Source organism: Hypanus sabinus, chromosome 4 (assembly GCF_030144855.1).
Source record: "Hypanus sabinus isolate sHypSab1 chromosome 4, sHypSab1.hap1, whole genome shotgun sequence".
In the NCBI taxonomy this organism is placed as follows: Eukaryota; Metazoa; Chordata; class Chondrichthyes; order Myliobatiformes; family Dasyatidae; genus Hypanus; species Hypanus sabinus.
Window position 1 is genome coordinate 16304113 of NC_082709.1, and position 27745 is coordinate 16331857.

The 27745-nt window shown below is 40.7% G+C and overlaps 1 protein-coding gene across 1 annotated transcript in view; it reads left to right on the forward strand.

The window, feature by feature from the left end:
* Positions 1–27745, forward strand: part of ly75 (lymphocyte antigen 75) — a 157754-nt gene that overhangs the window by 43866 nt on the left and 86143 nt on the right. The window contains exons 7-11 of the mRNA XM_059966465.1: positions 2828–3016; positions 8081–8238; positions 15824–15937; positions 18049–18137; positions 23275–23444. Of these exons, the coding sequence (XP_059822448.1) occupies positions 2828–3016; positions 8081–8238; positions 15824–15937; positions 18049–18137; positions 23275–23444 (720 nt within the window). The remainder of the gene's footprint in view (positions 1–2827; positions 3017–8080; positions 8239–15823; positions 15938–18048; positions 18138–23274; positions 23445–27745) is intronic.

A 27745-nucleotide genomic window follows, 5' to 3' on the forward strand; every position in this document is an offset into this window, starting at 1 on the left:
ACATTCTGTACATGTTTGGGGGTACCACACAGATGCCAAAACAAAGAAATAGTTGTGATACAAAGAAAAACAAATCACAGTTACTCAAGAATCCATTGGCTCAGCTAATACATTGCAATCAGGTTAACTAACAGACAGCATGTTGATGCTGGTCTGCTTGCAAAACAGGGTGTAAAAAGGTCAGACTTCATTATTTTGCTGCCTAACTTCCATTACCTTTAGCTCCTGAAGTACAACTGTAATGATCTGCATTACTGAGCTTGCAGCCTGCAAGGTATGGAGATAGTTTTTATAATAGTGTTTATGTAGCACAATTGTCTCTGGGAATGCACACAACCACAAGCATTTGCAAAGTGTGGCTTGACTACTGAAGTTGAAGCAGCTTTGGTTCTACTTGTATGTATAATCTATATTTTCATTTATATTATCATTATTATTGTTATGAGCAGAGAGACAACATCTGCCGGAAGTAAATTCCTTGTATGTGTACAGGTACTTGGCGATTAAAGTCTGATTCTGATTCTGAAAATGTAGTTGCTCGGTGACTGTTAAGTGAAACAGTTTCACATTTGTTCTGGTGATTTCTGTGGGTGTTTTGCTGGAGGTGCAGCAAGGAAATCTTGCTTAACAGTAATCATCACTGATAACACTTCGGATATGATTTGCATACTGCTATAAAGCTTATTTAAAATGATAATGATTAATTTCTGTGTGCAGACAGACTGGAGGAAGGTGTGGTTACCAGAGCTAGACATTCACTAGAAAGTGATCATGATTGTAACTTCACTGAGGACTGAAATGTATCTTCTGCTGTCATTGGGACGATGGACTTGTGTCTGAAGCAGTTCACTGCCAGTTTTAGACTATCAATAGGGATGCTGTCTTGTCCTGAGACTGGTTTTGATTACTGGAATGGTCAGGAATGGCAGTAAGACTGATCCAGGTGAACTGCTGTGAGATGGAGAAACATACACCCGTGGAAATGATGGAAGGCTCTCAAAATAGAGTCATAGAGAGATACAGTATGGAAACAGGTGTCTCGTCATATCAAGTCTCTGACCACCAAAAATCCACCCTGCTGACTTCCTCTCGGCTTCACACATTCACCTCTATTCTTGAGTGCACGTGTGCTTGTATCTTGGATGATACCAGCAGTGCTGAAGAACAAACGTGTCTTAGTCTCCGCTATCCATGCAATAACTAGCTCCACCTCCCACTCACTCACTCACTCAGTTTCACTCATTCTAATGTGCATCTCTATTGGGCTATTTAAAGCACAAACCCTAAATACAGATTTTTTTTAAATAGGAAGTAGTTAGAATTTAAAGTTGCAATAGGATATGAGCCATTTGATATTTTTCATCGTTATTTTGAAATCTCAGCATTTTACAACTGCTGTACATTTTTTTTAATCTTTAAAGGTTACATTTATAATTTAGCCAGGGAAAGAATCACTTGAATGAGAGCGTAAACACAAGAAAATCTGCAGATGCTGGAAATCTGAGCAACACACACAAAATGCTGGAGGAACTCAGCTGGTCAGGCAGCATCTATGGAAATGAATAGGTGGTCGATGTCTTGAGCTGAGACTCTTCAGGATTGAGAAGGAAGGGGAAAGATGCCAGAATAGAAAGGTTGTTGGGGGTGGCGGGGGGGTAAGTAGGCTAGCTGGAAGATTAATTACATCAATTTTGTAAAATTTGTATGTTAAAAGCTGAACTGTTTGTGAAATTTACTTTGTTCATCAGCTCTTCTGCTTTGAATTTCTTGGAAATATTGAAAACCTCAAGGTCCCCAAATGAAAAGCAAGAAAGGGAACCACAAAATATTAGTCACCGAGCTGCACTTACTTAGCACAGGCTGCCTCAACCAGTAATTGGCTCTTGAATGGATCTTGGAAGCGTAGAGCTGCTTTCAGGTGGTGATTCTTAGGGCTCGCAGTGGATCATTAAAAGTATCAAAGCTGCAGGCCTACACCTCCTGACCAACTGAGTCAGCTCACTTTCCTTTCTCATGACAATTATTTGGATGACCAGATTGCAATTTCGAAAATTCACCCATGTAGACCTTCTTGGGGTAGTTCATTTCCTGATACGAGTATCTGAAAAGAAATTAAATGCTTCAAAATAGAGGGAGTACAGAGGAGATTTACTAGAATGTTACTTGGGTTTCAGCACCTAAGTTACAGAGAAAGGTTGAAAAAGTTAGGTCTTTATTCTTTGAAGTGTAGAAGGTTGAGGGGGGACTTGATAGAGGTATTTAAAATTATGAGGGGGATAGATAGAGTTGACGTGGATAGGCTTTTTCCATTGAGAGTAGGGGAGATTTAAACAAGAGGACGTGAGTTGAGAGATGAGGGGCAAAAGTTTAGGGGTAACACAAGGGGGAACTTTTTTACTCAGAGAGTGGTAGCTGTGTGGAACGTGCTTCCAGTAGAAGTGGTGGAGGCATGTTCGGTATTGTCACTTAAAGTAAAATTGGATAGGTATATGGACAGGAAAGGAATGGAGGGTTATGGGCTGAGTGCGGGCCAGTGGGTCTAGGTGAGAGTAAGCGTTTGGCACAGTCTAGAAAGGCTGAGATGGCCTGTTTCTGTGCTGTAATTGTTATATGGTTATATATTAATATAAGCTCATAGGTCAGCATACACTGACATGTGAATGGTCCCTTTGTTTTCAGTCTTGGGTGAGCAGTTTAATCTGACTGAAATATTTGTGTAACCAAAGTAAAATGTTATCATATAAATGTCTTTCTTTTACTAAATTGCTCTACAGGAGGAAAATTATATAATATAGAAATTGTTAACATATACTTTGGTTTGTAACAGATTCTTGGAAGTACTCCAGTACAGAATGTGAAGCCAACTGGCTTGCATACAATGGCTTCTGCTTCTATATGCCTAAGGAAGTGTTGAATTGGGATACTGCAAATAGCTTCTGTAAATCCAATAAAAGTGAACTCATCAGTATACATTCATTGGCAGACGTAGAGCTGGTTGTCACCGAGCTTCAGAGAGGTAAGATTTGGCACAGTCGAGTCAATCCTGAATATGGTTTAAAATATATGCTTCCTGAAAATTTCAAAGTAATTTTTTAAAAGATTTATTGATACATAGTGTGGAATAGGCCTTTCAAGTCACACCACCCAGCAGTCCTCCAATTTAATCCTAGCCCAATCACAAGACAATTTACGATGAACAATTAACCTACCAATGGTACATCTTTGGACAGTGGGAGGAAACCAGAAACCCTTGAGGAAACCAAGTCGTTTATTATCAAAGTACATATATGTTGCCATATAAACTGTAACTCTGGGATTCATTTTCTTGTGCGTATAGTCAATAAATCCATAAAATAATGACCATAACAGAATCAATGAAAGACAGCTCCAACTTGGGTGTTTAACCAGAGTTCAAAAGACCACAAACTATGCAAATTCAAAATGAATGAAAGAATTGAGCAATACACACAAACTGCTACAGGAACTCAGCAAGTCAGGCAGCATCAATGGAGGGTAATGTTGGACCCAACTGTTTAATTCTTAAGATTAGGCTGTTTAACTGTTATTTTCTTTGCAGTTTAACAATTAATTGTTTGCTTGTATTTTATATACATGTTTATTAAGCTTCCTAATGGCCACAGTATGTATATGCAGTTATTCAATGTGTTCGCTAGTTGTTATTATAGTGTAATTCTGGAAAGTTCTGGAATCTTCTCTTGGTGATGCATTATTTGAATAAGAGCTTTCTCATTGGTTAAATCTATAAATTTGAATGACATTTTCCTTTTCTATATACCTGTAGTGTAAAAAGCTGCACTATGAGTCAGTGCCATCTGAGATCTTTTGAAATACGCTCTCTTCAACTAGTAAACCTCTATCACTGTTAATTTTCAACTCTTTGTTCTATTAACACTTATTAAAATGATCATGAAGCAGCATGTTTTGTGCCTCTTTCCAACTTCTGAAAGAATCTTGGATTAAAACATCAGAATCCAAAAGGAATGAACAGTCAACATTTCAGGCCAAATCTTACCCCACCTACCCTCCTCTGCCACCCACACCTATCACCTTTCACTCTCCCCTCCCACCTCAACCTTCTTGTCCTGGCTTCTGACTTCTTCCTTTTCACTTCTGATAAAAGGTTTCGGCCTGAAAGTCAACTGTTTACTCTACTCCATAGACGAGTTCTTCCATCAATTGGGGTGCCGACTGAAAATATAAGCACATGGAGTGGTGGGGCTTGGAGGAATGTGGTCTGAATGCAGCAAATTGGGACTAGCTGGGAGGGAACTGTGGATGGCATGGACTGGTTGGGCCAAAGGGCCTGTATCTGTGCTGTGTTGGTCTATCACTTCTATCACTTCAATAATAAAAAAGAAATATACAATAAATATCAAAAAAGATGAGATGAAGAGTGCTTGAAAATGAGTCCATTGGTTTGGGAGCATTTCATTGATGGGGCAAGTGAAGTTTATCCCCTTTGGTTCAAGAACAATCTCACAATGTCAAATATGATGACAGTCACCAAGGAAATGAGGTGCCAATAATGACCTGTATTAAAAGCTTGTGATTTCAGAAAATGTCAGATAAAAAATGTAACAAAAATGGTTGCCTCCTTTGATGCTATTCTACTCCCCTTTGAAATTTGAGAAGAATGTCCTTTGTACATCCTTTTCTTTACTAGACAGATATATAATCATTTTGCTGGAGTTTTCAGTTTAAAATTTCCTGTCAGTAGCTTGGACCATTTCTTTGTCCAAGAGTACTTTGAATACAGATTGCATTTCACAAAGTACCTGTTTTCCAGAAAATTGTGCACATGGAGGGAAATTCAAATGTCAGTAGAACAGTGCTGTCTTTCTGTGGGCTATGGGCTCTGCTATAAAGAAACAGAATTTTAGCATGTTTCTTTCTCAACTGTAAGCATTGCAACTTCCATAATAGATCTTTGGGACCCTCCATTGGTTGTGGTTTACTATGGCTACTGCATCCCAGCTGGCTACATGATACACAAGACAGTGTGCAAGCCAGGGCAGTATGATACGGAGAGCAAGCTTTTGCCCCTGTAGCAGGCTCCCCCTCTCTACGCAGCTGATGAATCCAAAAGAATGAGAGAGACCGATATAGTTTGACATAACTGGCATTTCAGGAGTTGCCAGTCAGCGTTGCACTCAACGTAGGACTTCCTTACTCCCAAAGCATTCCCTGTGAGTAGATACAGTCACAAGGCAGGGGAGGTTTGAGATCAGAGTTTCCCTCCTAGATGAGCTGCCAACTCCCTTGATGAGCCCTATCTGCCTGAAACAACTGGTATTAAGGTACTAGTAACCCACCCTTGCCCCTTCTTCTGTCAGTAGATCCAATACTTTTAATGTTTAAATTAATATTTTTTGAGTGATAGATGTAATATTTTAAATTAATGATTTTTCTTCATTTCTGTCACTTGTGGGGTTTAGTTTGCCATAGTGGCTTTTTTGAAAATTAGAGGCATTGGTTTCAAAAGCTGAAAATTCTCTCCACCAATTTCAGAATGCATTCATGAAACTGGATCCAGCACTGTCTGCTGGAACTTCCTTAGACCCAACCAACGGTCACATTTTCCTGCCTTTAATCTCTCAGTTAATGCTACCTCTTTTTATGCCACTCGCTGAAGCATTACATCCAGAACCTGCACTCTCACCTTCCTCGTCACTGCAGACTACTTTCCACCTGACTTCTCCTTTTTACCACTGCATTATGTTCAGCCCTACCTTCCACCCTGTCTTGGCTTGCAGCCTCTTAAAGGTTGCTTGAGTGTTTCTTCGAAACAAATCTTTATCTCCTGGTACCACTGCTAAGAACCAAACAATATATTTAATTCCTCCAGTTTTAAACTGCAGTAACATTCAATTTCTCCTGTTCCATAACATCACCAGCTGTGGACAAACTTCCAGCTTGGTAACATTGACACAGTGACATCACACTAAGATCTGTCCTCTTCCAGGTGGTCAGATAAAGGTCTGGTTGTCTGAGGCAAAGGTGAAAAACATTAATGTAGAATGGAAAGACTTGGAACAAACCAAAGTTTGGGGCTCTGTGCATATGAGAGCTTTTGGGGACTGCAAGTCAGAGATTGAGCTTTCTTTCATTTGGGCTGAAGAGCAGGGTCTTTGGAGTTTGCAGGGCAAGGAACTAAAGTAATGTGATTTGAGTGTGGCTCAGTATACTGTGTAGAGTAACAGCAGCAGCAAAATGGTAATTCAGAACTAGTACGTTTAAGTCATAAGACCGTTAAGCAGAATTGGGCCATTTGGCTCATTGAGTCTGCTCTGCCGTTTTATTATGACTAATTTATTATCCCTCTCAACCTTGTTCTCCTAACTTATCCCAATTATCTTTGACACCCTTACTAATAATGAACCTACCATACTCCACTTTAAATATATCCAACAATTTGGCCTCCATAGATGTCTGTGGCAATGAATCTCACAGATTCACCACCCTCTGGCCAAATAAATTCCTCCTCATCCCTGTTCTAAATGAATGTCCCTCTGGTCCTAGACTCCCCCACTATAGGAAACATCCTCTCCACATCCACTCTATCTGTGTCCTCTGGTCCTAGACTCCCCCACTATAGGAAACATCCTCTCCACATCCACTCTATCTGTGTCCTCTGGTCCTAGACTCCCCCACTATAGGAAACACCCTCTCCACATCCACCCTATCTGTGCCCTCTGGTCCCAGACTCCCCCACTATAGGAAACATCCTCTCCACATCCACTCTATCGGTGTCCTCTGGTCCTAGACTCCCCCACTATAGGAAACACCCTCTCCACATCCACCCTATCTGTGCCCTCTGGTCCCAGACTCCCCCACTATAGGAAACATCCTCTCCACATCCACCCTATCGGTGTCCTCTGGTCCTAGACTCCCCCACTATAGGAAACACCCTCTCCACATCCACTCTATCTGTGTCCTCTGGTCCTAGACTCCCCCACTATAGGAAACACCCTCTCCACATCCACCCTATCTGTGCCCTCTGGTCCCAGACTCCCCCACTATAGGAAACATCCTCTCCACATCCACTCTATCGGTGTCCTCTGGTCCTAGACTCCCCCACTATAGGAAACACCCTCTCCACATCCACTCTATCTGTGTCCTCTGGTCCTAGACTCCCCCACTATAGGAAACACCCTCTCCACATCCACTCTATCTGTGTCCTCTGGTCCTAGACTCTCCCACTATAGGAAACACCCTCTCCACATCCACTCTATCTGTGTCCTCTGGTCCTAGACTCTCCCACTATAGGAAACATCCTCCCCACATCCACTCTATCTGTGTCCTCTGGTCCTAGACTCCCCCACTATAGGAAACACCCTCTCCACATCCACTCTATCTGTGTCCTCTGGTCCTAGACTCCCTCACTATAGGAAACACCCTCTCCACATCCACTCTATCTGTGTCCTCTGGTCCTAGACTCCCCCGCTATAGGAAACACCCTCTCCACATCCACTCTATCTGTGCCCTCTGGTCCTAGACTCCCCCACTATAGGAAACACCCTCTCCACATCCACTCTATCTGTGTCCTCTGGTCCTAGACTCCCCCACTACAGGAAACACCCTCTCCACATCCACTCTATCTGAGCCCTCTGGTCCTAGACCCCCCCCCACTATAGGAAACACCCTCTCCACATCCACTCTATCTAGACTTCTCAATATTTGATGTTTCAATGAGATCCCACCCCACCCCCACCCCATTCTTCCAAGTACAGGCCCAGAATACTCATCATGATTTCATTGTATTCACAAACAAATGAGGATCAAAGGAATGGAAACTGAAGGTTCTCCTTCAAAGAGGAAAAAAATCATAGGAAGAGGAGTTGTCATTTTATTCTCATCACATTAGCTGAGGCTAATCATCTGGGATGAGAATTGTATTGGTAAACCAGATTTTCTTGAGTAATCTGACCAAAGGCTGAAATAGAAACCCTTAATATGCTACATCTTTGCTCCTGTAATTTATTTAAGTTTTAAAATGATGAATTTATCTTAACAAATTAATCATGATTTATTTTCTTAACCATTGTTATTTGTTCTGCAGCTGGCAGTTCGGATGTGTGGACTGGATTAAGAAGTAATAGTTTCCCGGCTTTGTTTCATTGGTCAGATGGATCAAAAGTGACAATCACTTACTGGGACCAGGCTGAACCCAATATACCCTTTAACACCACAGCACACTGTGTATCCTATTCAACAAAGGCAAGTTCTCTGGTGATTTTTTAAAAAATATTTTTTCTGATATAATCTACTCCATTTGTTACTGCATGATCAGACTTAATTTTACTTGGGGAAATAATCGACAGATCTGATTCAGGGAAAATGAGGCCCAAGAACATTTAGCTTATCCAACACTTGGTTGACTATTAAAAATCCTCACAATTTCACCTGTCATCCCTTTCAGCATTCTGAATGGACTGCCCTTCCATAATTGTTGGGACAAAAGATCTTGAGGAGTAGAATTTAAAATTCTTTTCATTTTGACTAGTTCTGTGTTCTTCTAATGTTCAAAGTTCAAAATAAATTTAATATCAAAGTACATATGTTACCATATACAACCTTGAGATTCATTTGCTTGCAAGTATACTCAATAACTCCATAATAGAATCATAACTATAATAGAATCAATGAAAGACTGCACCAGCTTGGGCGTTCAACCAGAGTGTAAAATACAATGAACTGTGCAAATCCAAAAGAAGTAAATAATAAGAAGAAATAAATAAGCAATATATATCAAGAACGTGAGATGAAGAGTCCTTGAAAGTAAGTTATTAGCTTGTGGGAACATTTCAGTGGTGCTTTTTTAATCAATTAGTTGATGACATTGGAGGGTGGTGGGGTGGGGATATGTCTCTGCCAGAGGAGCTGAAAGGTAGCCTTTTCATTCCCTGCAGGCCACCCTTGGGCAAGGTGTAGTGCCTGCTTAGGCCCCCAGTCAAGGTCACATAAGCCCATGGTGGATGGTCGTATGGGTAGCTGGTACAGATCACAAGTCCTGGTTATGTGAACACTAAAGCCAGGCAGACGATATCTGAGGATTGTTCATAATGGTTGGGGTCAGCCAACTTAATTATTTTAGGGTATTGCACTTGAAGATTATAAAACTTGGAAATAATATTCCACTTATTTTCTTCGGATGCTCTGCTCTTTTTGTTGTGGCTTTAGGTAAATAGTAGCAAGCAACTAGGCAATAGTTCCTGTTTATTTTAGATACCCTTGTGAGTTTAAAGGGCTGAGTTCAGTTGGCACAGTGTTGGGCTATGGCTGGTATTCAAGTGCTCCAATGCAGTCAGCAACTTGAATATGGGATAGCTGCAACAACCTCAAACTTGCTAAGGTGAATTGGAATGCAGACATTATCATCCAAGGTCTGGATTTGTTGTCCATCCTCATTTGCCTTTTGCAAGAAGAAGGTGAGATGCTCATCCTTTCTAAGATAAGGGGCCCAGACCTGCTGAAATGCTCTAAGTGTGGCTTCACCAGTGCTTCATAAAGCACTCTTACTGGAGAGTGTTCAAAGGAGATTCGTGAAAATTATTCCAGCATTGAATGGCTTGTTATATGAAGAGCGTTTGGCACTGGGCCTGTATTCACTAGAATTCAGAAGGATGAGGGGTGACCTCATTAAAATCTATCAAATGGTGAAAGGCCTTGATAAAGTGCATGTGGAGAAGATGTTTCAGATGGTGCGAGAGTCTAAGACCAGAGGACACAGCCTTGGAATAGAGGGATGCCTTTTTTAGAATTGAGCTGAAGAATTTCTTTAGCCAGAGGATGGTGAATCTATGGAATTCTTTGCCACAGGCAGCTGTGGATGTCAGGTCTTTATGAATAATTAAGGCAGAGGTTGATAGATTCTTGATTGGTCAGGGTATGAAGGGATATGGGGAGAAGACAGGAGATTGGATCAGCCATGACAAAATGGTGGAGCAGACTCAATGGGCCAAATGGCCTAATTCTGCTCCTGTATGGTATGGTCTTACAGTTTTTTTTAGATGTCATTCAGGACAGTTCCCATCAACAGAAGGAATTAATGTTTAGGATAATGGATGAGATTGAGCAGACTGCATTTTTCAAGATGTTTTTTGAGACTTATTGGAACAGCAGTCAAACACTGAGATGGAAGAATTCCATGTCTCTTTTTATAGATGTATGTGAAGCATGGCTATTTGAGTGTCCATGGCCCCTTTGGGTTTATGAAGAGAACTTCTTTAAATCTCTCCTAACTAAAAAGCGACCTGCCTTCCAAGTGCACTGCAATTCTTGGTTGTACCTTGAATATTCTAGACAATTCAGTCAGGTGTCATGAAACTACATTAACATTTTAAATGAGCTTTCTTCTCATTCTTGAGAGGTCATTTGGGTTGCCCAATGGATGATCCTGGGAAAAAATTGATGCTTTCAGTGGTAGTCTCAACTTCAATAGTTGGTAGGTGCCCATTATTTCCTCCCTGGGTGTTATTCCCTACTTCAACTGAAATGTAGTCCTGAAAATTTAATCTGCAAAGCCACCTGCTTAATGGTTCTAGGACATGACATATAAAAGGTTAGGAACTCCTGGATTAATGGAAACAATGATGCATGGACTTTTTTTTTTAACTTGTAATTGTAGTTCAGAGTAGGTTATCATATATTAATTCTTCGAACTAACTGGCAAAAATGATTCCTGTGCAATGCATACCTGCATTTGCAGCATCTCCTGTGTTTATGATTGTCCATGATCACTTCCGGGGCACCATCAAGAAGGCGACTCGTGGTATCTAGGTTATCCCATGCCATTCTGGATGAAGCAGTGTAGCTTGACAGTTTCATAATATACCACCAATATAGGACTGCTGAGTCTTTCAAAGGCAAAGGAAGTGGAGTTTACTTCAGGATTGACCTGTTCTGGTGCTACCCCAGTCCTGCTCATCCAACCTGGAATATCTCACGATCAAGTGTCGTCCATTTTATCTGCCATGGGAGGTTTCAACGATCATCATGGTAGTGGTGTACATCTCACTTCAGGCCAGTGTCAAACAGCCTCCAGACGAACTGAGCAACTTAATAAACAGGCATGAAACAGCACATCCTGGGGCCTTTCCCATCATCTGGGGGAACTTCAACCAAGCCAGCTTGAAAAAGTCTCTAAATAATAATCACCAACAAATTGCTTGTGGTACCAGAGGAATCAACATGCTGGACCACTGTTACACCACCATCTCGACTGCTTACCGTATTAGCCCACACCCATGCTTTGGAAAGCCTGATCACCTGGCAGTACTTCTATTCCCTGAGTATAGGCAGAGACCATAGTAGCGAGGATCAAGAACCGGAGATGCAGGAGTGCTTGAATGAGTACACAACAGCTGTCACTGACTTCATTAAAACCTGAGTGGGTGAGTGTGTGCATATGAGAACATGCTATGCATAGCCAAATCAAAAGCTGTGGATGAACCAGGAGATCTGTAGACTGCTGAGGGCTAGCTCTGTGACATTCAAGTCGGGCGACCCAGGTCTGTACGAGAAAACCAGGTGTGCCTTGAGGAGGACCATCTTGAGCAAAAGAGCAATTCCGAGCGAGGTTAGAAGTGGAATTAGACGCATGTCAACTTTGGCAGGGTTTGCAGGCCATTACTTACTACAAAATGAAAGCCAATGTAATGAATAGCAGTGGTGATTCACTCCCAGATGTGCTGAACTCCTTTTATGCTCACTTTGAATGGGAGAATAAAACTACAGCTCGGATGATCCCTTCTACACCCAGTGACCCTTTGACCTCTGTCTTTGAGGCCGACGTCTTTCAAGGGAGTGAACCCTCACAAGGTGACAGCTCCGAAGGAGTACCTGGAAGGGCTCTTGTGTAAATGTTCAGGCTCATGGTAACAACTCCCCTTGTATTCAAAGGACTGGACTATCCCTTTTCTCCTCGAGTAAGGAGATCCTTCCTAAAAGGCTCATTTGGTCTAAGTTGAAGAGGGAGAGAGGGTTTGGTTGAAGTAAGGTGAGGTATATTACTTCAGACTGCTATTTTGGAGCTGTTGTCCTAGAGGACTGATGGTATATACCTACATTTTCTCTTTGTGTCATTTCGCTATCTTTTGCACTGGAAATATATTTGCACTTAAGAGTTTTTCACTTCTGGCACACCATAAATACCTCTGCACTGAATGTGCGATTGTGTCCCGCTGTTGGATTTTTTTAAAGACCACACCTGCAGAAGGGCACACAACCCTCACCAAAACTCTCAGTATGATACTCACCCAGGTCATGCCTTTTTCTTGATGCTGCCATCAAGAAGGAAATAGAGATGCCTGAAGGCACACACTCAACAATTCGGGAACTGCTTCTTCCCCTCTGTCATCCAATTTCTGAATGGACATTGAACCCATGAATGTTACCTCACTACTTTTTTATGTTTATTTTTGCACAACTTATTTAATTCAGCTGTTTACTATATGTAAATATGTATGTATAAATGTATATATATTTCTGCATGTATATATTAACTGTAATTCATGTTTTCCTCTATTATTATGTATTGCTTTGTACTACAGCTACAAAGACAACAAGTATCATATGCCAATGATATTAAACCTGATTCTGATACCATTTTTGAGATGTATGTAATGCAATGTAACAGAGTTTGGTGGCTCTAAAAATTTATGTAACCGTGCACATCCCAGTGAAGGCACTTTTCATTGCTTTGCAATCTATCGTGCACTAATGGACACTGAAAGGAAGCCATCTTGTGTGATTCCTAATCTTTCAATAGAGTCATAGAAAAGTACAGCATAGACACAGACCCTTCAACCCATATAGTCTGTGCCAAACTATTTAAGCAGCCTACTCCAATCGACATCACCAAAACCATAGATCTCCATACCCATACCATCCACGTACCTATCTAAACCTCTCTTAAAACATCAAAATTGAGCTTACATGCACAATTTGTGCTGGCAGCTCACTCTATACTCTCACGACCCTCTGACTGAAGAAGTTTCTCTTTGTGTCCTTATCTATAACTCCTCATAATTTTGTATACCTCTGTCAAATTTCCTCTCAATCTTCTACATTCCAAGGAATAAAATTATATTCAAACTTACAACTCAGACATGGCAACATCCTTGTAAATTTTCTCTGTACTCTTTAAATTTTACGCCTTTTCTGTCGGTTGGTGACCAAAACTGCATACGATATTCTAAATCGGGCCTCACCAACGTCTTGTACGACTTCAACATAACGCCCCATCTTCCATACTCAATAATTTGATTTATGAAGGCCACTGTCCCTGCTATACCACTTTCAATGCATTATGGGCCTTTGTTTTTTGTCCTACTGCACTCCTCAGTGCTCTGCTGTTCACTGTATAAGACCTATTCTGGTTGGCCCTACCAATGTGCACCACATCACACTTGTCTGCATTAAATTCCTTCTTGCCATTTTTCAAGCTACAAGCTCTGATAGTCTTCCTTGCTGTCCACTACCCACCCCCCCCCCCAAGATTTTAGTGTCATCCACAAATTTGCTGATCCAGTTAATCACGTTATCATCCAGATCAGTGACAAATAATGACAGACCTAGCACTAGCACTGTGGCACTCCACTGGTCACAGGCCTCCAGTCAGATAGTCCACCATCTACCACCACTCTCTGGCTGCTTCCACAAAGCCAAAGTCTAATCCAATTTACTATCTCATCGTGAATGCCAAGCAACTGAACCTCTTGCCCAAATCCCATGCGGGACCTTGTCAAATGACTTGCAAAAGTACATGTAGAGAACATCCACTGTCTTGCCTTCATCCACTTGCCTGGAAATTTACTCAAACTCAAGATTGGTTAGGCATGACCTACAATGCACACTGTTCTTAATCAGTCCATTTCTATCCAAATACTTGTATATCCGGTCCCTTAGAGTACCTTCCAATAACTTCCCCACTACTGATATCAGGCTCACCAGCCTATAATTCCCTGGTTTACTTTTAGGGCCTTTCTTAAACAATAGAACAACATTGACTATCATTCGATCCTCTGTTACCTTACCTGTCACTAGGGATGATTTAAATATTCTTGCTTGGGTCCCAGCAGTTTCTGCTCTTGCCTCCTGTACAGTCCAAGAGAGCACCTTGTCAGGGCTTGGGGATTTATCTACCTTAGCCTGCCTTAGAACTGCAGACAACACCTCCTCTATAATCTGCATAGGATTGATGAAGTTGATGCCACTTTGCCTCACTTCTATAGACTCTGTGTCCACCTCTTTAGTAAATCTATGGAATCCTGATTCTAAAAACTGTTCCTGAACAAAAGGGATCATTTTTCTTAGTTAAAAACTACAAGGAGACAAATTATTCATTTTTTCATTGGTCATGTATTATGTTCTAATTAATAAAGTGATTTGAGTTCTTTTTTCCGTCAGTTGCAATTCAAGTGCTTTTAACGCCATCTCCAGAGCACAAGAAGATTCATGTGGGCTGCCAAGGCAGGGCTGGTGATATATGGATGAATTCTTAAATAGTTGTGAAAACCACTGTGACATAAAGAAAGAACACAAGAATCCTCATGGTCAACTGGCAAAATCTTTCCATTACTAAAGCAGATTAGTTGAACACAATCTCATTGCATTTTGAGTGGAATCTTAATTATGCTTTAGCAGAATCCTTCACGTTCATTGGAAGGACTATGAACATTCGTATCTTCTCCCAGGCCATGTGACAATTGATGAGTTACATTGGGTAGGCAAAGTTGTTTGTAATGCTCATGCCAGACTCCTAAAGTAGATGTTCTGCTCCAAGTTCTATCATGGAAAGAGAAATGAGGCAGATGGGAAAAATTTCAAGAATATGTTCCAAGCCTCTGAAGAAATGTGAGCTTCCCACTGCCTCCTTAAAATCCTCTGGCCCATGATCACTCAGTCTAAAAGAAGCTAGTGAGAAGGTATTGAGAATCATGAAGTCAAGAATTGGAACCATACATAGTAACAAGAGTCGGCAAGCTTACAAATTACCCACCTGCTAGTTCTTGAGCCACTCAAGAACCGTCAATTTGAATAGGAAGTAATTTTGTTTTGATCCCGAGGAGAAATTTAAAGGAATTTTGTGCAAATCAGCAGCCATATTTTCTCCATTGCAACACTGGTCCCATTTCAAAACTTCAGTGACTAATGAAACCATTTGGAACAGGCTGAGTCTTAAAGTGCAATGTACACTCAAAGGCCACTTTGTTAGGTACCTCCTGTACCAAATAAGGTGGCCACTGGGTGCCCATACACTTCAAGGTTCAATATGTTGGCCATTTAGAGATGCTGTTCTGCACACAGTTGTTGTATTGCATGATTATTTGAGTTGCTGTCTATTTCCTGCCAACTCGAACATGTCTAGCCTTTCTTCTCTGTCTCTCATTATCAAGGCATTTTTGACCACAGAAATGCCACTCACTGGATGTCTTTTGTTTTTCTTACTATTCTCTATAAACTTTAGACACTTGTCTGTGAAAATCCGAGAAAATCAGCAGTTTCTGAGATACTCAAACCACCCCATCTGGCACCAATGATCAGTCAAAGTCACTTAAATCACATTTCTTCCCCATTCTGATGTTTAGTCTGAACAACAACTGAACATCATGACCATGTCTGCATGATTTCACGCATTGAGTTGCTGCCACAGGATTGGCTGATTGTATTACCAGGCAGTTGTACCTGATAAAGTGACCGCTGAGTGCACATAGATTTCCTTAGATATATGTAGGTCATTGCATTCAATAAAAATGAATAATTTATCCATTAAACTTTTAAACACTTTTATATTTTGCAGTTGGGTCGATGGAAGTATAAAAAATGTGACAACAAGCTGTCATTTGTTTGTAAAAAGGCAGGGAAGATTAAGAATGAATCCAGCCTCTTTGATGTAGGGTGCCCTCAGAACAAGGTAATTATTACAACCTTCAAAAGTGCATTGCTGATTCTTTTAACTTGGCTTTAGAATATTTGTTCAGCTTACATCTCTAAATATACCCAAAAAGAAACCCCTTGCAAACAGCTTCTCAGCTAACAATTAAATGTCACATGGGTGTTATTTTCACTATATTCACTCAGTGGTATTTAGAATATTGTCTTATTTGGTGACACCTTCCTTCTACTGCAAATAGGTATTTTCTGCTGTGCTATTTTTCTGTGTTTCTATTATAGCATCCTGTTCTACAGGCTAATAAACTAAGAACTTATGCCTGCAATTTCACTGATGATCTTAGTTATGTCATTTTCGAACATCCCATGGAAAAAGGTTGATTTGTATCAGGTTAATTTTAAAGGGAATTGCAACACAAGTCTAGTATGTTTGAAGCAAGGCTAATCTTGATTCATCCGGACAAGGGAATAGGCCTCACTTTTGCATTCAATAAAGCAAATGTCCTCTACCCAACTTTGGTCTATGCGATTTCCTGACAATAAAAGTATGATAAGACCCAGAAATTGTGAATCATTTATCATATCTCAGAACCTCTCAATGAAGGTGAGATGTTAATGCCATTTATCATCACCATAAGTGAATGAGTACAGTTTTTGCCATTAATTGACACAAATCTCATTATCTACAGATTCATGACTAGCCACCCTGTTCTTAGTTTTTTTTTTAAAACAGGAGTTGATTCAAGAATCTTCTCAAAAGTATCCTTGGGGATGGTGCATTTTTTCAAATTGTAGGAATCCCTGGACCATCACTGTTCAAAATGGAAAAGGAGTATTGGGTGACGTTGAAATATTTGATCTGTTTGTCAGGAGCACAGACAACTCCAGTGTGAATGTTGGAAGGAGTGTATTACCCCCAAAATGGCATACCCCAACCCATGCTTGTCTGCTCAACCATCACACATTGAATGGATCAAGTCATTCTTGCTACCAAGCTACAGTCAAGGAAGTAATACACAGCAAGCAGTTGGATTGGGGAGGGACCTTCAAAAAATGCAGCATTGATATTTTAAATGAAAAATCAGAAATCTGCAGAAATATTGGGGGGGGGTGGGAGAATGTAAAACTGAAAACACTCAACAGATCAGTCAGTTTCTGTGGGAGAAACGAGTAGCGTTTCAGATCAAAGGTTCTTCAGCAGGAATGGGAAAGCAGTTCAATTTAAGATGCAGCGAGGATGAAACACAGGTTAGAGCCATTGCAAAGAACTGAAGAGGGAAGGAGAAAGTTGGAAATGCCCAGCAGGCAAAACAGGTATTGGAAAGTCTTTGTCCTCTCCATTCTTCTCCCACCTTCTCTGCAACTCTAAGCCAACTTGTATTACATTTTCCCAACTCTAATGTAGACTCTCGACTTGTGACATCAACCACGCACCTTCACCCACAGACACTGCCTGACCAAGGTGTTTGCAGGAGTTTCTGATTTTAAACATCCTGTATGCACTCAGATACCTCCTGTGCCTAATAAAGTGGCCACTGAGTGCATGTTCCTTGTCTTGTGCTGTTGTGGCCCATCCACTACAAGTTTGAACATGTGGTTATCTGAGTTGCTGTCAGCTTGAATCAGTTTTGCAATTCTCCTATGACATCTCAGTTCTGTGATGCTTTCACTCACAGAACTGTCACTCACTGAATGTCTTTTGGTTATTTTTGCACCATTCTGTGCAAACTCTAGAGACTCCCATGTGTGGAAATTCCAGGAGACAAGCCTTCTCTAAGATGCTCAAACCATCCCATTTTCCACAGTCGAAGTAACTTAGATTCCATTCCTTCCACATTCTGATGTTTAGTCTGAACAACGGTTGAACCTGTTGATCATGTCTGCATGCGTTTACGCTGCCACATGATTGGCTGATTAGATATTTGTATTAATGACCAGGTTTATAGGTGTGCCTAATAAAGTGGCTACTGAGTGTATGTAGTTATGAGGTTTATGTAAAAAGTATGAAGTTTGCCTACTTAAATTAACTTTAGTTCAAGAGGCAGAAAAACATAAACCTGTAAAATTTAAAAAGTTATAACCTGTTTAATTTTTGAAGGTTGAAAATTTTATTTTCTTCCTCTTTTTTTAAAGGACTGGAGAAGGCATGGAGATTACTGCTACAAACTTAATTCAACAAAGGTCAAATTTGAATCCACATGTCACCTAACAATACAAAACAGGTATACAAGACTTGGCAATTTATTTTTTGAAAATGTTTACATTTTTAAAAAATTTTCATTCAGACACAACATTTTTATGTAAAAATATGACTCTTGTAGCCTGGACATTAATTTGTATTTTAGCCAGTGTTTTCTGAAAAGCCCTGTTTTTGTACATGGGGGGGGGGGGTCCATATTGATGCATTCTTTTATGCACTTTTTGTGAAATAATAGAAACCAAAACTTGGACAGTAATAATATGCTTTCAGAACAATCAGCAGACCAAAATTTAGCTTGATGGGTTTAAACCTAAAACAGATTACTACTTTGTTTTTTTTCTATTGTGGTGGCGTTTAATTCTGCTTATGCAAAAGTACCAAATATTACAATTGTGGTGAGTCAATATGATTGCATATGTACACTAATGCCAGCAACTCACTAGTTTTTAGGTGCTTGAAGCTGTAAGGCATGCAATTTTCCCAACCTTAATGGAGGTCAGCTGTCAGCTTCTCTAGTGAATCTGGAATATTGCTGTAATCACATGATTGTTTTCATGTGTGCAGATGCTTACAAACTTGCATCCCCCACTCGTAGGTAGCTGAAAACGTAATTCAAATCTCTGCTCTTCAGGTCTTTCAAATCTCCAAGTAAATTTATTATCAAAGTACATATGTCAACATGTACAACCCTGAGATTTATGTTCTTGTGGGCATACTCATTAAGCCTGTTGAATAATAACCATTACAGAGTCAATGAAAGACCACCTAACTTGGGCGTTCAACCAGAGTGCAGAAGACAACAAACTGTGCAAATACAAAAACAAAGAAATAATAATAATAAATAAGTATCATGAACTTGGGATGAAGTGTGCTTGAAAGTAAGTCCATTGGTTGTAGGAACACTTCAATGATGGGCAAGTGAAGTTATCCCCTTTGAATTCAGAGCCTGATGGTTCAGGGGTAGTAGCTGTTCCTGAACCTAGTGATGTGAGTTCTGAGGCACCGCTTCCCAAAGGCAGCAGTGAGAAGAGAGCACATTCTGGGTGGTGGGGGTCCTTGATGATAGATGCTGCTTTCCTGCAACAGTGTTGCATGTACTGCTCAGTGGTGCTGAGAGCTTTACCCATGCTGGCTTGGGCCGTGCCCAATACTTTTTGTAAGATTTTCTGTTCAAAGACATTGGTGTTTCTGTGATGCAGCCAGGCTTTATACTTGTAATGAAAAAAGGAGATGTATTCTTGACTGTACATATGGTTTTGTATATTGACAAGAGTCTGCTGGACTCCAGGAAGCACTTGCACCAGAGGAGGATGATGCATGCTTTGTTACAAACTCAGATCAACATGTCTTAATGGTACCATCTTCTAGTTGAACTGTACTCCATAGGACTAATGTACCAATGCTCAGCAAAGCCACTCTGCATTATTATTCAACTTGGATTTGGATAAGAACATAAGAACAGAAGCAGCAGAAGGCCATCTGGCCCGTCGAGCCTGCTCCACCATTCAATAAGATCATGGCTGATCTGGCCATGGACTCATCTCCACCTTCCTGACTTTTTCCCATAACCTTTAATTTCCCTACTCTACAAAAATCTGTCCAATCTTGTCTTAAATATAGTTACTGAGTTAACCTCCTCTGTTTCAGTGGGCAGAGAATTGCACAGATCACAGCACATATAACTCTACAGAAGGTAGTCAAATTCTGGTAGTGTTATTCTGTTGAACATTTGTAAATGAAAATTTTTTGAAATTTCTTCCTTGTTCTTTTCTAATTCAGCATCAAAAGGTCTCGGCAAACAAAGGAGGCTCTGAACATGTATTAAGGTTATAACTTGCCTCCCATTATGCCGTTGGCATTTAGGGCAGGAATTAAGGTCCTCTATCTCTGTGTGCCATTAGCCACTCAAATGTTGAAGGATTCTTCATTACTGTTTCCATAACAATCTTATTTGACCAGTCAGGGTTGTTAGCCCTGAGCTGAACCCCTGAACCTGGAGAACCGGTGGACCACTCTTAGTCTTTCCTCTACCCTTTGACCTGTTTGACATGGGTGACCCTACTAAGAGCCAAAGCATAAAGTTCTGACTCCAACCAACATCGCTCTCTGGGTCACTAAGGTGATAAGAAATTACTTTATTAGAGTTATGTAATAAACTCTAAAAATATAGAAAGAAAGAAAAAATGGTTAATAAATCAGTAAAAGAGACAAGATGACATTTATCAACCAATGACTAAGCCATGCCACGCAATAAACTCTCAGAGGGAACTGCAGGTGCCCATCAGTTTTTCCAGTCTTCCTTCCCTCCTGGTGTCTGTCTGTCTCACTCTCTCGCTCTCTTGAGACTAGTTGTGACACAGCTAAGAGAAGATTCCCACTTAAAGAAATTGTCCCCTTTTTATACCTTTTCAAGATGCCTTCAAAAATCTAATATAACTTTTACCCCAGTACTTTTCCAACCCTTAGTGGTACTGGCCTGTACTTAACTCTTACAACTTTTAGCCTAGGCACATAACAGGGCAGCACAGTAACGTATTTGGCAGAATGCTTTATAGTATAAGTGGCTAGGGTTCAATTCCCACAGCTGTCTGTAAGGAGTTTGTACGTTCGCCCCATGACCACATGGGTTTCCTCCAAGTACTCTGGTTTCCTCCATTGATTGGTGTAAATTATCCCGTGACTAGGTTAGGGTTAAATTGGGTTGCTGGGCAGCATGACTCAAAGGGCCAGAAGACGCTACTCTGTGCTGTATCTCAATTAATCAATAAATAAACCAAGAAACACTTGACAATAAGGAGAACAGTCTTCACCAGTATCTCATCTCAAAGATGTATGTTCACGCACAGCTCTAAATTATTACCGCATTCCAAGCTGACACCATTTTGTCTTTAAAAGCTTCTATTTTGTGTTACACATTTTAACATGTACTAAGGAAGAATCAAATCTTTTCTTACAACAATGTTCCCACAAACTAGCTTACAGAAAGACTACCCCAACAACACCTCAAGTATCGGACATTAGCCAAGTTTCTCTCATTCCACCACTTACTGGTGATATCTTACAGTGATGCTGTTATCAAAACATAACAAATTCATTTATTTATTTATATTGTGATACAGCAAAATAAATAAAGGGTATAATAAAGGGTAGTAGGCCTTTACTGGCCCTTTCGAGCCACACTGCTCCATCAAACCCAATTAACCTGAACCTAATCACGGTACAACTTACAATGATCAGTTAACCTACCCGGTAAGTCTCTGGATTGTCAACACTCTTCAGAGATTGTCTGTATGGCTTCAGGAGTCAGATAAGTAAGACTTGTGATATGCACCAGCTGCTCATATGACCATCCACCACCTGCTCCCACAGCTTCACGCGACCCTGATCGGGAGCTAAGCAGCTGCTACGCCTTGTCCAAGGGTGACCTGTAGGCTAGCGGAGGGAAGGAGCGCCTTACTCCTCCTTTGATAGAAGCATATCTCCATCTTGCTACCCAGGGTAGAGGGAGTCTAAAACCAAGGGAATGTTTAAGTTGAAAAGGGAAGGACTTAAAGGGAACATGAGGGAAAAGTTTTGAAACTGAAGATAGTGGGAGGGTAGAATTGGCTGCTCGAGGATGTGGTAGATGTATGCACTATTGCAATGTTTAAAAGTGATTTAGATAAATTCATGGATAGGAAAAGATTGGAATGTTGTCAGTCAAATGCAGACAGGTGGCACTTTGGTCTCTATGGAATAGTAGAGCCTGTTTGTGTAATGTGCTATTCTATGACTTCATAGCCTTGAATACTGTTGTAATAAGTTGTTGGAATGGTCTTGCCTTTTCACAAATATTGCGCATTGTATTTGAATGCCTTTTATTCTTCTTAATTTAAACCTTATTAGAATTTGCCAATTTTAAAAATATTGGATTATACCTTTACATACCTTGCATTTCTTGATCATTAATTAAGGACTAATTGTTCCTGAAAGTCTCTTTAGATTTTCAGCACTTGTTTCTCTTCAAAAGTGAGACCAAGTGGATTCTTTGTTGGAAGCTCATTGCAGGACATGACATGCCCTTTTCTGTTTACTTCATTTGAAGAATGCTCTTTCAGTTATGATGGACTGATGTTTCAAAGGTAGATAGGAGATTTATCAAATGATGGTTATTTTAAATGTTGGAATGGGTAATTGTATACACCCGGTAATGTAAAAAATATTTAAGTATTTCTACTCTCAGGCTGTCTGAGATTTCTTTCTGGAATTGTACCTTGCTGCTGTTGTATGGATTTTTTGGTCTGAGTCTGAGGCCTTGTAGCTATCTAGCTATGCAAGTCCGGTCAGAACAATATAGAAGGAAAGCTGTTGCCCATGTAGCAAGCTCCACCTCTCCACGCATCTGTTGAACCCAAAAGGAACACAGAGACTGATGCAGTTTGGCACCAGCAGTATCACAGGAGTCGCCAGTCAGAGTTAACTCCACATTGGACTAACTTAGGGTCTCCAGCTCCAGAGTTTTCCCTCTGGGTTTACTCCCGAAGCACTTCTCCATGAGTGGGGATAGCCGCAAGGCAGCAGAGGTTTGATAGCAGTTTTGCTTCCCTTGATGAGCTGCCAATCGCGGCTAACAAGCCCCATCTGCCCGGAGAGACTGGTTTCAAGGCACCACTAACTTGTCTTTGCCCCTTATTTTAAAAGAAACAGTTCTTTTGGGCTCAGTAGCTAACCCACATGTGAAAGCCAGGAGCTGTACTTAGTTGTCAGGGGTTATTTAAGATGCACGCCAATGGCAGCATTCAATAGGTAGTGAGAGCTTATTCCCATTACCGCCCCCGGCTATAACAACTGATTTTTTTAGTAGTTCGTAAATATATCACAGCATGTTTAGCTGTATAATTTGCCTTCATTTTCTGTTGTGGTGAAGTCCCACCCTTCAACCTTAATGCAATTTTGAGTGAGAACTTATCCAAACTGAACAAACACATCGCTTAGCGCCATATGGTAGGACACAAACTTCCTTTGATGTAACCACAAATAATTTACATGCTAGCAGCAGAATAGTTAGCTCCTCTGTACATGTGTTCCTTGTCATCACAGCCATTGAAAGGTTGTTATTTTGTGCAACGAGAAACATACAGTTGTATGTCAAATAAATATATGTTTTCCCTGAATTACAGGTTTGAGCAAGAATTCATTAATAGTTTAATTGCAAAATATACAACGGAAAGCGACAAGTACTTCTGGACAAGCTTACAGGATAAAAATGGAACAGGAGAATATACATGGTCGGTTATAAATAAGAAGAAAGAACCCGTAACATACACAAACTGGAATGCGTATCAACCAGGTAGGTACAATGAGTATTTCTGATAAAGCCCTTGATCACTCTTGTGTTTGTGTTCAAAACAGAGAAGGTACGATAGGCTTATTTTCTGCCAAATCTGGAGCGGAGCCATAACCTGAGTAGTGAAAGCTACATATGGCTCAGTGGCTTCCGAGCTGTGATCGAGGCAGAGTCATGTTTATTATCACTGCCATATTTAATATGAAAGTTGTCGCTTTGCAGCGGCAGTACAGTGCAGAAGCACAAAATTGTTATGAATTACAGAAAAAGTAGAGCAACAACAAAGAAATAATGAGGTGGTGTTCAGGGACCACTCAGAAGGCCAAAGATAGTGGGAAGAAGCTGCCCCTAAATCAGTGAGTGTGTGTCTTCGGATTCCTGCACCTCCTCCCTGATGAGGTACATGTATTAGATAGTGAGGGCCCTTTATGATGGGTGCTGTCCTCTCGAGGCACCACTTTGATGGTGAAAATGGTGTGCCCAAGATGGAGCTTGTTGAATCTGCCAGCCTCTGTAGTGTTATGATACAGCAACAATGAATATAGAATTGAGACGGGTTTTTTTTATAAACAAATAAAACATTTATTAAACATTGCTCAATAAGAAATGAGAAGTAAATGAACAACTAACTTAACTGGAAGTTAACTGCTATACGGCAACTGGAACAGTTCTTAAAGCAATAAAGGCGAACACAGTTCTTAAAGCAATAAGTGCAAAAGTCCAAATGATTTACACAGTCAATTAGGAGAGACTTTCCTGAAGTAATGAGTTCCTTGATGACGTGACGTTACTGCTGATCCCAGCCAAAATATGCCTTGCCCGAAGAATTTACGACAAAGGAAATAAAACAGCTTAAAGGCACTGATCTTTTCCTTGGCGAATAACCCTGCTCCAATCCTTCCTGCTCTTATAGCAGGGACTATCTCAGATGCAGGTTACTATCTCTTCCGAATGAGGATTCAATAAGGTTGATCCTGTTTTACTGATGACAACACCAACTTTACTCGATCCTTTGGGTTTACCATGCTTCAATAAATTCTTCACTCTCTGACTGGACTAAACTGGCAGCGTTTGGTGAGACTGCCGGCAATAACCTTTGAGACTTAAGATAGAAAGTAAAACTCCACTTTAAAACAAAACTGCATCACGGGACGAACTCGCAGCATAACAGAGTCACTGACAAATTAAACCACGAACTGACCTGCGTCACAGCAAGGCTTTCCCCTTTTTATACCTGTTGAAACAGGCCATCACGTGACCTCTCACTGGCGGGAAAATTACATCATGTGACCTCACACTGGTGGGAAATTACATCACTCCACCATCACAAGACCATTACATCACGCTCAGCAGAGACTCAATTACATCACAGTCATGTGAGAGTCACAAGATACCCACAGGGGATGTAACAGTAGCCTCTTGCCATCCTGTGAAGCCTCTGTACCAGGTTGTGCTACAACCAGACAGAATGCTGTCCACTGTACATCTATAGAAATTTGGAAGACGCTTGATGACATACCAAATATCCTCAACCTCCTAACAATGTAGAGGACTAACATGCTTTCTTTGGGATTGCATCAATCTGTTGGACACGGGACAGATCCTCAGAGAAGTTAACGGCCAAGGGCTTAAAGCTGCTTTCCCTTTTCACAGCTGACCCCTCAGTGAGGACTATCTCCTCCCAGCTTCCCCTTCCTGAAGTCCAAAATCAGTTCTTTGGCCTTGATCACGTTTAGTATTAAGTTTTTGTGACACCACTCAACCAGCCAATCTACCTCACTCAGTCCTGAACACCTCTTTTTTTGCCATCTGAGATTTTACCAGCAATGGTGGTGTCATCTGTGAATTTATAGATGGTGTTTGAGCTGTGGTTAGCCACACAATAATGAGTGTAGAGAGAGCAGAGCAGTGGGATAAGCACACATCCTTCATGTGCACCTGTGTTCATTGCCCACAAGGAGGAGATGTTACCACAGTAGTGTACTGGCTGTGCTCTCCCAGTAAGGAGATTGCAGAGGGAGGTACAGAGGCCCAGGCTTAGAAACTTGATCACTAATGCTGAGGGAATGCTGATATTGAACGCTAAACTCTAATCGATAAACAGCAGAATCACATATGCTGTGCTGTTGTCTAGGTACTTAAAAACAGTAAAATAAAACTATTTATGATTTTTTCCTTTGATTACTGGCTGATGATGGTCATCAATTGAGAATAGCATTAGGTTTGATTTTGATACCTATCAGTCCAACAGTTCAACTCACTTCCCGAGCATCCTCACAAGTATTTAATACAGGAGCTTAATTGTATTCATTAATGAGAGAGGAGAAAAATGGAAGAATCGACAAGCTGTGTGTGATTGTCTAAACAGGCTAAAGGGATTAACAGAGCAGTGTGTCAATATAAGTATATGAAGGGCTGGTGCTCTTTGAACTAGTCAGACAGAACCCTCCAAGAGGGCTGTAAGCTTGTTGTGGTTTGGAGGCTTGGGTGCCTCAATGAGCTGTAGAGTATGCTGTCTGGAATCAGGGTGTTATGCTTCGGCTCTTGGTAGCGTCACCTATACCAAACAAAGGGTCAAAGGGCAGAGGCCAGACTAAGAGTGGTCCACCAGACCCTCCAGGTTCAGGTGTTCAGTGTTACCAACCCTAACTGGTCAAAAAAGAATTGTTACGGAAACAGCAATGAAGAATTGCTATGTGGCCAAGGACAGACAGACATAGAGGACTTTCATTGCTGCCCTAAATACCAGCAGTATAATGGGCAATTATTGACAAATGAAAGACAAAGGATACACTATCAGTTATGAAACCACTTGCCAAACAATAAAAGCATGCGATTACAATGAAAAGGAACTGCTTGAGCAATTGTATGACCCAGCACTGCACAGCAAGTGTGAACATCAGTGACAAGTGTATCAAAGGCCAATCATTCATATGGGCACGTAGCTCTACTGCATAAAAAGCCCTGACAATTTGTAAATTGATGGTAAAGCCTTTGGAGCAGTTTCTCCACATGCATGTGACTAAACCACTTGCATCTTGAGACCTGGCTCCTAAGTGTCAATTATTGTTTGTTCAATGTGACCGTTATCAGCAAATAGTATTTTATTCTTTATAAGTTCCATATACTATTATTAAATAATATGACAAAGCTTTAAGTATTGATATTCTTTAAGAATATCAAGCAAATGAGCAGAGCGAGTAGATATCAAACTAAGTACCATCCAAAGTAGTCAAATCAATTTTTCATCGTCACACAATTGAGTAGTTACCAGGATCTGCATTAGTGTTATGAAGTGAACTTTTCAACATTTATAATAGAAAGAAATAGAAAAAAATGTGCTTCTGTTTCTAGTAGCAATTTCTTTGAGGTTGCATGCTGATGAAATCATTTATGACGTCTCTCACTGGGACTGACATGAAGCAAATTTTCCTCAAATGACTGTGATCTTCACCCTCACTACATTCGTGACTAAACAAAAGGAGACTGTGGCAGAAAGAAGTGGCCATACTTTGGCAATTTTCCCTCATTCAGCTGTACTGGATTCTACACCAGAAAGTCACAATTCCAGAGGGCCTTACTTCCAGATTCGAATCCCAGAGCGGTAATAATCACCTACATTACAGCAATTCCCAGAATGGTTCTTATACAAATTGCTGGAGAAGGCACTCTCTCTGTCACTGTGCCCTTCCCTAGATAAATATAAATGTTGCTGATGTATGGTTCCAATGGTAAAAAATGATAACGGAATTCCGGCTGGAATTGAAAACATGAAACAGTCTTGAGATCTGTGTTTGAGGCTTACTCAGCACAAGCTCACTCCCTCCTTCCTCACGATAACAGCAGTGATTCTAACTGATGCAATAACTGGCCATTGAGGTGGCTTCTTCCCAGCTGCACGACATGTTAACAGATTTGATAGACCTGCAGGTCTCACGCTTGAGTCGACGAGTCATCTACAGAGCTTGGTAGCGTAGTGGTTAGCACAATGCTTTACAGTACAGGTGACCCAGCTTCATCTCCCACCCCTGCCTGTAAGGAGCATGTTCTCCCCGTGACTGTGTGGCTTTTCTCTGGGTGTAATGGTTGGTAGGCTAATTGGTCATTGTAAATCGTCCTGAGATTAGGCTAGGATTAAATCAGGCATTGGTGGGCAGTGTAGCCATCCTGCAATGTATGTCAATAAGTAAGCATGTAGAAAATAAATGTCTTTGCACTCTTTAAGCATCATGTAATCAAAAATACAATAGTTTTCAAAAATATAAGAAACCATTTTGAAATTAATTTGAAATAAATAAACGATT